General features: G+C 48.2%; 1 protein-coding gene across 1 annotated transcript in view; it reads right to left on the bottom strand.

Annotated features, from left to right (window-relative positions):
* The window catches only part of LOC136950368 (urotensin-2 receptor), a 20,411-nt gene extending 9,333 nt beyond the window's left edge, over positions 1–11,078 (bottom strand). The window contains exons 1-3 of the mRNA XM_067244672.1: positions 10,822–11,078; positions 7,967–8,679; positions 7,387–7,762 (exon numbers count right to left, since the gene is read on the bottom strand). Of these exons, the coding sequence (XP_067100773.1) occupies positions 7,388–7,762; positions 7,967–8,677 (1,086 nt within the window). The 5' untranslated portion in view covers positions 8,678–8,679; positions 10,822–11,078 and the 3' untranslated portion in view covers position 7,387. The remainder of the gene's footprint in view (positions 1–7,386; positions 7,763–7,966; positions 8,680–10,821) is intronic.
* Between the last annotated feature and the right edge of the window lie 1,761 nt (positions 11,079–12,839).

The following is a 12,839-nucleotide window of genomic DNA, read 5'->3' as shown; positions in this document are numbered from 1 at the left end:
CGGATTGGGAACAGTTGAAGGACTAGCGGAATGCCCGAACCTCTCTGTGACTTTAAGATCACCATTTACGCACTGATATAGCAGTAGGCTTTTGGCGCTTTTGGCGCTTTTGGCGCTTTTGGCTCAATGTGCTCCTGAGCGGTATTTAGAGTGGGAGATAGGGTTTCTGATCTCCCACTTTACTGTGGTTCCGTGATCCGCATCATTAGCTGACGGTAATCTGCCGTTGCTGCGAGTTGAAGGAAGAGGTTGAAAGGTATCTGCTGGTGGCTGGTCCGGTGGTCTTATTGGTAGGGTTTGCAGGCTGTTGAGGGACTAGCGTGAGCATGAGCCTCGTTGAGAACACCACTTAATTAACTGCAATGTTCCTCACTGTATTCGCGTGTGGTAACGAGCCTCCGAGATTATGGATCAAATCTCACCTGTTAAACTAGGCTATATCACACATAGTGTGTTTTAGCTGAGGTAGAAAACAACAGACACACACACAGAAGCACATTGAGACATGCACACACGCTTCTAAATCGATGAGCCTTTGGGTGGGCAGAACACGAGGACGCGCCTGGTGTTCCACTCCCTCCACTGAAAAATACAATATGGAACAGCCATGGTACTGTGTGTGTGTGTGTGTGTCCACATTTGACATCAGTAAAACATGACTTGCTACCATGTCTGAGAGCACCACTCAACACCCACTTCAGTCAGGGTGTAACCCAATCTGCACAGGCTGGAGAGACATGCTGTAACCAGGTTAGCAGCAGAGTATCTATCCAGTAATACTCAACACACACTGTCCTGTCCTGTCCCCCATGGAGAAGAATGATCTTCTGCTATAGGAGGTACAGTATACTATAGTACAGTGAATAACTAGCCCTATATAGGCCTACAACACAGACAGCTACCTTACAGTATTATAAAATTTGAAAAACAACGTTAAATCAGAAGAAAGGCCTTATTTTTTGCTGTGAGCGTCTGTACTGCATGTGTCACCACTGTGGTATTAGAGCATGTTGAAATGACTTTCAGCAGCAAGAGCTCCTGGAGATGGAAGATCTGGAGAAGGCATATTTATTCTAATTCCAGCTTTCTTCTTTTGCCGACAAAAGAAAACCGGTGAGCCGTTCCTCTGTGTCGAGCTAACCCATTTCACCTGCTGTGCAGGGGTGATAGAGTGAGTCATGTTGCTCCGCTGGTCAGCTGTGTGATGGAGTGAGTGTGAGTGGTTAGTGTGTGTGAGGTTGATAAGGGCTTTGTGTATCGCGTGTGTAGAAGAATCGGCTGTGGCCAAACTAAACCTTTCAGACCCTGGAGAATGTAGACAGAAGCTTCGATCTATCCAAAAACCGCTCCAACCTCCAAAGACTCTAACGATTCCTGACGTCTAGAGAATGAGACGTCCTTAATTGATACTAGACTCCACTACTTCTTTCCAGATAGACTGAAGAAGGTACTGTCTAGATCCCAAGGGGGATCCCTACTTCATGCTACACTACACCATTTGAGCGAGTTAACTTAGAATGATTGCCGGCTATGACAACACAGAAGTACAATTAGGCCTACAGTTATTTTGCTGCAGCTCAACAACAAAAACGGAGATTGCGAACTAAGCGGAAAGCCTCTAGATTTCTCGCTTGTCAATGCATACAAAATGTTGTCGGTAAGAAAGGTGAAAAGTCTATACTTTTTGCTACTAAGTTGCTTAATTGGCAACACGGAGCGCCTGTGATGACGTCAGACGCAGCATCAAGATCATTTACGTAACGTAGGTCTGAAGTCAAATTAGGCTCCAGTGACCCAAGTCTCTGTGGTACAGTCAGCCCGTGTTCTACTGACTCACCAGTTCCTGGTCCTATCAGACAGGAAGGGTAGCTGTTTACACATGTCACCATGACAATGAAGACAGAAGATATACTACCATGTTTTTAATTTATTTTGTATTACTTTTTTCATTTTGGCAAAGTGGACATGTGATATGCAGACACTAGCAGTTTTTGCACTCAAGAATTTCCTGCCCACTATAAAATGAGCAGTTAACAGATCTGTAGGCCTGTGGGGGGGGGGGGGGGGGGCAGGTCTTGGTTAACTGAAAGGGATCCCACTACTTAATAGTAGACTATACTTCACACTAGACTACACTACTTGTAGTCTAGTGTGAAGTATTGTAGTCTAGTATGTAGTGTAGTAGTGTAGTCTAGTGTGAAGTAGTCTAGACTACACTACTTGTAGTCTAGTGTGAAGTATTGTAGTCTAGTATGTAGTGTAGTAGTGTAGTCTAGTGTGAAGTAGTGTAGACTACACTGCTGTACTCTAGACTACCAGGAGAGGGGCAGAGGAGATCAGTACAAATGTTTGACTTGTTCCAGAAAAACCTGGGGAGTTTCAGTAGAGCCTGCTAAAATGTGTGGGTGTGTTTGATGTGTGTATGTATGTGTGTGTTTGAGTATGTTTATATGTGTGTATCTGCTTGAGCGTGTGTGTGTGTGAATATCTGTGAGTTCGCCTAACTTTGAGTGTGTGTGTGTTGTTCTGTTTCAGAATGTGTGTCATGGAATAAGCCCCTTGGGTATTCCCTGCGTTGGTAAATCTCTGCTCATCTTAACCAAGACTGCATGTTCCCTGTTCCTGTACCTTCATAAACGAGGACTGAATCATACATAAAAAAAAAGAAATGAAGTCAAATAAAATGCCTTAATTCTTTTCCTTTTAAATTACCTGAGCTGATTAAATTATCCATCTAATTTATTCTTTATTGTTTCTGCTGGCCAGTGTTCCGTTTGGAAGTTTTTAAGACCAGTCTGAGTAGTTGAGTGTTCTCTTGGCCTGTGTCTTCACCAGCACACCACGCTAACTAGGGCATCGCAAACATTAGCTTCATATCCTGTACGTGAGCTCATTTCCAAACAAACTTTTTTTTTAACTACTTCCTGCTTCGGGGGATACTCCTAGGGGGCACTTCCTGGGCAGGAAGTCCTCCCTCTGCTTGGAGATCTTATCTGTTTATGTATCAGCCATAGACCTAGGTGTCTGCTCCGAGCATTTCCTGCTCAGATCCCACCTGCGGACACGCAACACGTAACATGCCACACGCGACGCGCACGAGCAGGTTCCCGCACGGAAACACCAGATGCTGGGCTGGTGTCAGGGACACACATCTTGTTGGGAAAGAGACCTCCTAAATGCACCGTCAGAGCAGAGAAACTCAGAGACTGCGAGCAACAAGGCTTCGGCGCTGGAAGGAAAGAGAACAATGACCCGCGTTTGTAAACATTGTTATGAAGGAAGCGTCTCAGAAAGAAATTCGACATGTCTGAATATCGTCCACGTGCGGTAAGTTTCCATACAGAGATGCACGATGCAGTAGACACACACGCTAGCTGACGCACGCTACAGTAGCTGGTCTGACGAGAGAGGTGGTGTTGACCGTGACTCCGACAGCTGTTCGCAGTGTGAAAGGCTCTCCACCCTTCAATGAACCAGAAAAATGAAAAGAGAGAGGGAGGGAACATAAAGATATATTAGGAGAGAGAGAGAGCGACAAAAGAGAGAGAAAGAGAAAGACCCTCTGATTTTTGTCCTCTTTCTCTGAATGTGTTTTCACTGCGGCTGTAAAACATTCATCGTGGCCTTTTTCTGCCAGTTGCTGTGAGGGCTGATGAAGACTCTTTCTCTTTCACAAGCTCAAATCCCCAAAAACCCAAAAAACACACTTGGGTGTTTCAGTGTTTCTCTGGATGCCACAAGCAGCAGTTAGCTCTGCAGATGAAGGGGTTTGTTGTGTGAGCGGTGGAGACGCGACGCTGTGAAATGATAGCAGGCTCCATGCATGATCAAAGAGGCCTCTGGTTTTTCACTGAAGCAGCACCATAGCCAAGAAATGATACAGAGGGGAAAATATACGTACATTTTGAAATGAGTTCATATCAGTGAGGGGGAGGAATGGAGAGAGAGAGAGAGAGAGAGAGAGAGAGAGAGAGAGAGAGAGAGAGAGAGAGAGAGAGAAAAAGATAAAGGGTCGAAAGGGGAACAGTGAGAACAAATTGAGAAATGGAGAGAAATAGTAAGACAGAAAATAAAAGAGCGAGCAGGGAGGGTGAGCGAGCAGGGAGAGCGGGCGAGCAGGGAGAGAGAGCGAGCAGGCAGAGCGGGCGAGCAGGGAGAGCGGGCAAGCAGGGAGAGAGAGCGAGCAGGGAGAGAGAGCGAGCAGGGAGAGAGAGCGAGCAGGGAGAGCGGGCGAGCAGGGAGAGAGAGTGAGCAGGGAGAGATAGTGAAAAAGAAGAGGGGATAAATAAAGAGAGAGAAGAACAGAAGAAGAAAGCGAGAGAGGGAACAAGGATAGTGGTCTGTCAATTTCCACAGAGTCCTGAATATAAATCAGGAAGCGTGAGCACAGAAACGCACTCATCCCAATTTCTTCCGACTGCGCTTGACAAAAATCCCATTATCTGGGCAACATTTTCACAATATTTCCTTAACAATGGAAGCCAAAGTCAGAACCAAAGCCAAAGCCAACATCGACAGTTGAAAACGTTCATTTTAAAGCCAGAGATCTGGGTGCTGGGCAGAGACCCTGTGGCAGTGTGTCTGGGATGAGATAGGTGCAGTGAGTGCCTCTCCTGTCTCTCCAGCATCACACCGCCGCCCAGCTTCTCCCAGAGGCGACACATCCACTCTGACATTCTCACCACGAGCACAAAAGCATGTGAACATCCAATCCCGTTCCCCCGTCTAACAGCTCCGTGTCTCTCAGGGGGTGAGCACTAACGTGTGGATGATCCTCTGGTCTTCAGCCAGTTTCATAAACCCCCGATTCAGCCGCCCGCATTTGTCCATTTTTATTATGGATTTATAGACGTGGTAATGATCTGGGTATTTATTGCTGTTGTTCTGAGCAGCATAAGCACGGTGAGGAATGTATCTGAGAGTTATCTTCTCGTTTAACAGCTCACTCATGTCACAAACCCTTATGTGTCCCCTGACAGGGATGCACACCTTTCCACAAACACACAAACACACACAATAACACCCAGACATCCACACGCACACATTCAGACACACACTGCTAGACCTGTCTGGTGTCTCTCCCTCACAGGGCCTCAGGGTTCTTTACCTCCCTGTGTTCCAGCTTGTCCTTCACAGCAACTTCCTGTCTCTAAATAGAACAGACGTAAGAAAGTTGAGCGTGGCGTTTATGGAACCAGTGTGTTTGTTTCCGTGATTGTGTGTGCATGTGTATGTGTGTGTGAGTGTGTATGAGTAGGTGCAAGTGTCTCCCTGTGTGCGTGTGTGTGTGTGTGTGTGTGTGAGTACGCGCGTGTGTGTGGACATGCGCTAACCTTGTAAATGACTCCCAGTGTCACTCAACGCTGTGCATTCCAGCAGGCAGATATAGCCCTAACATCCCAAACCCCCTCCACCCTCAAGGGCAGAACATCGGCCACATGTTAGCAGCGTATCAGCAGGTCACACCTCCCAGAACTGAGCCCAGAGGAGTAGGTGATCCTCGCCTGGGGTCCTGAACTCCACACAACACCACACCACAGTGGGTGCGTTTCCAGGAGTTTGGGATGGAGGGATGATGACGTGAGAGATGAGGAGGGTGTTGTGCTGTGTCTGTTTAGGACAACTTTTGGTTTGATTTCCCTCCAGGCAGCTGGTGATGGAAAACCCATATCCTGGCAATCTGTTTTCTTTTATTTGAGGTGTGATGTTAATATCAGTGTTGTGTTCATGTGATATTTAGATGACGGTCAGACGTAAAAACTTCATTGTTGGGCTCCTTCCATTCTTTGTTTCCGACTCTGCTGGCTCCTGCAGAATGCACCGCATGCTAAGTTTGTGTGCGTGTGTCTGTATGTCTATGGTCTGTGTGTGTGTGTGTGTGTGTGAGAGAGAGATTGACGGTGGTCTCACAAAACAAGCCACGGAGGAAAGACCGCCTCGACAAAGGAGATTGGCTGGAACGTAATTGGATGGAAATTAGCAGGCTGTTTGAAAAAATGTAAACTGTCACTGAGCTGTTGCCAAACTAAGGGCCTCATTATAGCTTTCACTCACGTTTAGGGACAAAACCTTTTTTCTGGGGAACCCCCCCCCCATAAACCAAGCCCATTGTACCCTGTAACCACCTCTACTGGATCCAGTTCTAAGCTCATTCTATCAACCACCTCTACTACACTATTTCAGACCTGGGCAGACGCCCTGAGAGACTATCATTCTGTGGATCTGGAACACCAGCCTGCCACGCAGCAACAGGAGACCAGAGTCTGTCCTGTGGTTCACTGGATCCTCTCTCTTTGTTCTTCGTAATCATGGATGTGGAGGTCTCTCTACCAAACAAGGTTTATTCCAGTCACCTGTTACAGGCCTGTGGAAACACGGGTCTGTGGTACTACCTCACACATCACACAACTCCTTGTTTGTTCATCGGGGGTTGTGGTAGTCATTTGGAATTTAATTTGGAATTTCCATTCTTTTTAGGCTTTTCACGATCCTTGACTCAACTCATAAAAATATATATTTTTGCTTTTAAAGAGTTATATTCTCAGAGTAATGATGTGGTGTTGTGTTGAGAGCGAGAGGGAGAGGGAGAGGGAGAGAGAGAGAGATATAGAGAGTGAGAGAGGAGAGAGAGTGAGGGAGAGAAATAGGGAGAGTGAGAGAGGAGACAGAGAGAGGAGAGAGAGAGATAGAGAGAGTGAGAGAGGAGAGAGAGAGGGAGAGAGAGAGAGATAGAGAGAGTGAGGGAGAGCGAGAGAGGAAAATGGAAGTTATAGTGTGACTGAGGGAGCACTATTATTCAGGAGGGGTGGAGGGGGGGGGGAATACATACAGTAAGTGAATGATGTTAATTGTTTTTCCAACATTCTTTTCCCAGCATGCCGCAGTGGCGTTTATTACCACCTCCAGACATCCATCAGCTGGCTCTGCGCACGGCGGGGGAAGCTGGGGGAATCCCTTAAGAGATGTCAGGGGTTGTTATCAGACGGAACCCCCTTATTAACCAGCACCACCTGACAGCAGAACGGCTCCCTCACGAAAACTCATTTCTACAGGAGGAAGTTGAGGATGTGGGTCTGGGGTGATGTTTGTACTGTCATGGTGTGGGAGTCGGGACCAGGAGACATTCACACTTTCTATCAACAAATGATGAATTTGTAGAAGTTCAATGTTTCACCTGCTGGGTTTTCGTGACGCTCAAAAGATCTGAACAACAACCAACCAATCAATAAGTCAACCATCCAACCAATGATTCAACCCAACCAGACATCCAACCAATTAACCAAACAGACATGCAACCAACCAGCCCAACACAACATCCTCTCTTCAAACAGCAGCAGCTGCAGCAGCACTCCTCACACCTCCAGCGACAGGAAGTCCGTGTCCTACCTCACTGGCCGGCGTTCTGCGGCCGTGGCGACGGCGTCTGCGTGAGCACCAGCACGAAGCTCTCCGTGCACTGCTGGCTGCTGGAGGACAGCGAGCGCCGCGGCGAGCGCTGGAAACGGTTACGCCGGTTGAAGTAACTTCCTGCCGTCCAGGTGCGCTGCCTTCTCCGCAGGTACTCCTTGTAGTTCTTGGTGAGGAGCGTGTACAGGAAGGGGTTGATGCAGCTGTTGCTGTAGGTGAGGCAGGTGGTCAGGTAGTTGATGTTGCGGCGGACCTTGGTGGAGATGTCCAGGGAGGGCTGGAGGAGCTGCCAGATCCAGAAGGGGAGGAAGCAGGCCCAGAACAGGAGGACGATGGTGAAGATCAGGTAGAGGACCTGGAGGAACCGGGGAGAAGGAGGGAGGGTGGGGAGGAGGAGGGAGGGTGGGGAGGAGGAGGTATGGGGTGTGGGATGTTAAAGTTGAAATTCGATCACTCGGGTTTCTGATTGTTTCTTTTCAACAGGTAAAAACATTGTTTCTGAGGAACAGAGAAAAAGAAAGAGATTGGCTGATGCAGTAGATCACAAAACTCCACTCACCTTCTGATTGGGCAGTTTCTTGGTCTGCTTGAAGGTCTCGGTCTGCGACAGCCAATAAGTACGCGCCAGCCGTATGTAGAGGTAACCAATGATCATGCCCGGGGCCACTATGCTGGTGCAGAACAGACAGGAGATGTAGATCTTGTAGGAGAGAGGGGACAGGTTGGGCTGACACATCACCTTGCTTCCAATGGTCTTCAGCTGGATGCTGAGGATCATGGGTAACGTCAGGACCAGGGAGGCCACCCACACCAGCAGAGCGATGGCCTTGCGGTAGCTCTTGGAGCGCTTGACCGTGTCCAGGGGCTTGAGCACGGCGAAGTAGCGCTCGGTGCTCATGATGGTGAGGGTGAAGATGCTGGCGTGCATGGTCAGGAAGTCCATACCGAACAGGATCTGGCAGCCCACGTCTCCAAAGTACCACACTTTCAGGAAGTGTGTGCAGACCACGAAGGGGATGGTGAGGAGGTAGAGGAGGTCGGCCATGGCCAGGTTGATGATGTAGATGTACATGGAAGCCGCGGACCTCATGGACTGGCACATGACTACCAGGGTGTAGATGTTTCCGGACACGCCCACCAGACACATGAGGGAGAGGATGATGCCGATGCTGAAGGTGGCAGCCGTGTCCTCCAGGGAGGGGGGCGGGGCCGTGGCGTTTGGGGCGCGCTCCCCCAGGGCCAACAGAGGCTCCATGGTTACGGTTGTCATGTCTGGGGGAGGAAAGAGAAAGAGAAAAATCGAGAAAAGGTGAGAAGCCAATGGAAACAAGAGGACGATTGAAAGACAGAGTAGAGAGGGAGGGAGAGAGAGAGAGATAGAGAATGAGAAGGAAATTAAAAAAGAAAAGAACTGAAAAAGAGAGAGAGAGAGGGTGAACCAGTGCGAAGGTGAGAGAGACAGAGAGAGAGAGAGACAGAGAGAGAGGGAGACCACAGACCACTGGAAAGATAAACTAAAATGGACAAGAAACTGTTAGATATCGATGAGGCGTCTGATTGCCTCCCACACACTCCTGAAGGAGAAGTAGGGTGACCAGGAGATGGAGGAAGACTTCAAGGTCACTCTTGTGAAAGCCAAGTGTTTTTGTCTGGGGAAACTAAGCCAAGATCAATCGCAAGTCAGACACAATCACACAGGAACCTGGCTGGAGTTCATTTCATAGTACATCTTTTCATAAAAAACTTTTCTCATTTAATTTAGTAATTTGAGGTTTTAAGTTTAGATTATCAGTTCGATCTTCTGAAGCTGGGGCCTGACCAGACAAAGTTTAATGAAACCTTATTTCAGAAAACAGGAGAATGAGAACAGTTCGCAAGTACGCAGAGTAACCAGGTCCGCTTCATTCATAGTAGCTCCTGTCATTCACCCCCTCTGGGTGTTCCTGACATCTGGATGGACAGGAGGCTGGGGTGTTGAGACAGAGGCTGTGACGGTGTGGGCTGGGGTGTTGAGACAGAGGCTGTGACGGTGTGGGCTGCACGCTGGATGGACAGGAGGCTGGGGTGTTGAGACAGAGGCTGTGACGGTGTGGGCTGCACGCTGGATGGACAGGAGGCTGGGGTGTTGAGACAGAGGCTGTGACGGTGTGGGCTGCACGCTGGATGGACAGGAGGCTGGGGTGTTGAGACAGAGGCTGTGACGGTGTGGGCTGCACGCTGGTGTGAGTCTCCAGCTGTCCAGCTGACTGACAGTGATCCGCCCACTAACACGATTTAGATAAACCTCTTGTGAGAAGAGCCTGGTAATGTGCTTTTGATGAATGATTGATTAAACTCCCTTGTAAACCGTTACTGAGCAGTGCTTTGAGAAGCGCTGAAGGTTATGAAGAAAGATGAGAAACAATCATTCGAGAAATTATGATTAGGTGTTTGCAGTGCTCTGGATTGCGTTTGCGGTGCGTGACCGACTAATAGACTTATGTCGATGAACATGACTGAACGCGGACAAAAGCTGGACGTTATAATACCACACTTCTCATTGCCTCATTAGCACCGAACGGTTCTGCTCTTACTGATGATAATTTACTGATATAATACATTCCAAGTGATTCCTATCAGTGACTTTGTGTCACAGCAAATCCATATCAAGTAGGCACATTTGCTTTGTATGATTGCCTCTGGATTAAAGGGTGATTAAATGGTTTAAATGGTTTACCATTTCCATATAATCCCCCCCCCTCCATGCTGAAATCAATTCCCCTGGCAGGTTTCTGAAAAGCTGTCTAAATACCCCTGTTCTGACGACACGGTCCGCGGATGACGCAAGCCTCTCTCTCAGAACGCTGCGTGGTCAGAACCTCCATCGATATTCATCAACGTGGAAAAAACAAAAAACAGTACAAAGATGTTTCTGGACAAACACACACACAAACACACACACACTCGTAGACCAACATACACACACTCGTAAACAAACACACACAAACAAAATGTCCCTACATGATATTATTCAGCAAGGAGAGGCTAGTGCTGTGTCCATTAGGAGGCTGATCCAGATCTGTCAGAAGACACAACCTCAATACTAATTCCGCTCCTGCATGTCTCTGTGTGTGACCAGTGTCTGAGACACACACGCACACACGCACACACACACACACACACACACGCACACACACGCACACACACATCTGACTCTGTCTCTCTTGTCCTCATCCACTAGTTAATGAAGGACTCTGCCCTGAGTTTGGACTGCATATCAAGTATGAGCAACAGTTAAGAACATGTGTGTGTGCCTACTGTACATGTGTGTGTGTGCCCACATGTGTGTGTGTGTGTGCCTGCGTGTGTGTGTGTGTCGGTGAGCAGTATGGGAGCAGAAAGGTGACTGAAAGCAGACGAAGCGTGCTGTTTTACCTTGGCTGCAGAAGGACTGTGGCTCTGAAGACAGCAGCTCAGGACCCCGGTCCAGACAGATCCTCCTGCCTCTCTCTGCCCCTCCAAACTTTACACATCACCGTTTCACAACAGCTCCCTTCGTCTGCTCCTACTCTACATTTGGACACCAGCCAGGGAGAAAGAAGAATGTAACAATTTCACAGCGATGCATTCCTCATTATCTTGAAGTGGTGTCCAATCTTTAAGTACAGATGTCTTGAGGTTTTTTTTTTAAGAGAGATTATTTAATGATAATTTCAAAAAACTAAGTTGTGAACGTCTGTCTGCCTGTCACACCTTGCGCGAGGAGCCGCTGTCTGGGACAGGAGCTCGGAGATATCCAGTTTCAGCCACAACCATTACTGAAATAATTAAATGAATCGATTCCTACAAAGGCAAGTGACTGAGGTGAGTAACACGTTGAGCTATACTGCTAGTTACGGAGAATCCCTTTTCACTGACAGAGAGAGAGAGAGAGAGAGAGAGAGAGAGAGAGAGGAGAGAGAGAGAGAGAGAGAGAGAGAGAGAGGAAGGGAGGGAGGTAGGGAGGGGAGGGAGAGGGAGGGAGTCAGGCAGGGAGTGAGAGCATGCATGCGTGTATGTGTGCGTGTTAGAGAGAGAGAGGGAGAGGGAGAGGGAGAGAGAGGGGGAGGGAGAGAGAGGGAGAGGGAGGAGAGGGAGAGGGAGGGGGGGGAGAGGGAGAGAGAGGGAAAGAGAGAGGGAGGGGAGAGGGAGGGAGAGAGGAGGGTGGAAGGGAAGGGGCATGGTTATGAAGAGGTATGCAGGAAATGTGTCATGGTCTCTTGCTCTTTCCCTATATCTCTCTTCCTCGCTCCCTCTCTCTCCATTTCTCACCATTTCCCTGCCTCTCTCACTTACTCTCTTTTACCCTTTCTCCTTCTGTCTCCCTTACGCTCTCTGTCCTTCTCTCTCCCTCCTTCCACCCCTCTCTCTCTCTCTCTCTCTCTCTCTCTCTCTCTTCTCTCTCTCTCTCTCTCCTCTCTCTCTCTCCCACAACAGCTATTTCTGTGCAACAGGAGGTGTGCCAAGAGATACACAAAGGACTTGGATTGAAACATGTAAATGAATGTCTCCTCTCAACACACACGACCCCCTCAGCCTCGACACACACCTCCCCACACACACCTCCAACACACACCTCCCACACACACCTCCAACACACACCCTCCAACACACACCTCCAACACACACAACCAACACACACCTCCAACACCACACACCTCCAACACACACCTCCAACACACACCTCCAACACACACCTCCAACACACACCTCCAACACACACCTCCAACACACACCTCCCACACACACCTCCCACACACAAGCAGCGCTATGTTAAGTCTCTACAATACGTTAGCGCACATCCACCAACTTCTATGATTACAAGATCTCTCTGAGAGAAGGCTTTGTTGGCACAAAATACATTTGCAAATATTTCCAAAGCGACAATAATATTATCATGACAACAATAATAGCAATAAGGAGAGGGGGAAGACTTTCGCAAATATTGAGCAACTCTCTCTCTCTCTTTCTTCCTCTCTCTATCTCTCCCTCTCTCTATATCTCTCTATCTCTCTCTCCCTCTCTCTCTCCCTCTCTCTCTCTCTCTCCCTCTCTCTATCTCTCTCATTTTTTCGTCTCCTTTTTTTTCCTCAATCAAACAGATTCATTTGCATGCCCATTTCTTATCCTACAGCCACCATCTCTACTTACATATTCCTGAACCTTCTGATGTGGGACCTCTGTTAAAGAGGAGAGGTAGGCCATCAGGTCTGGGCTTTTGTGTTGAATAATTTACAGCGACCTCTCAACCTCTCCAGGTCACAACTCCGTGTCCCCATACAGAAATACCCACCCTCCCCCCCAACCCCCCCCCACCCACAGCTCATGAACACACACACGCACCATCATTCTCTCTCTACACACACACACCTCATTTCCAGAAGACAAATTGAATCGTTGGAATGAAAAACGTT

Source organism: Osmerus mordax, chromosome 10 (genome assembly GCF_038355195.1).
Source record: "Osmerus mordax isolate fOsmMor3 chromosome 10, fOsmMor3.pri, whole genome shotgun sequence".
In the NCBI taxonomy this organism is placed as follows: Eukaryota; Metazoa; Chordata; class Actinopteri; order Osmeriformes; family Osmeridae; genus Osmerus; species Osmerus mordax.
This window is presented reverse-complemented; position numbering and strand designations above follow the sequence as displayed.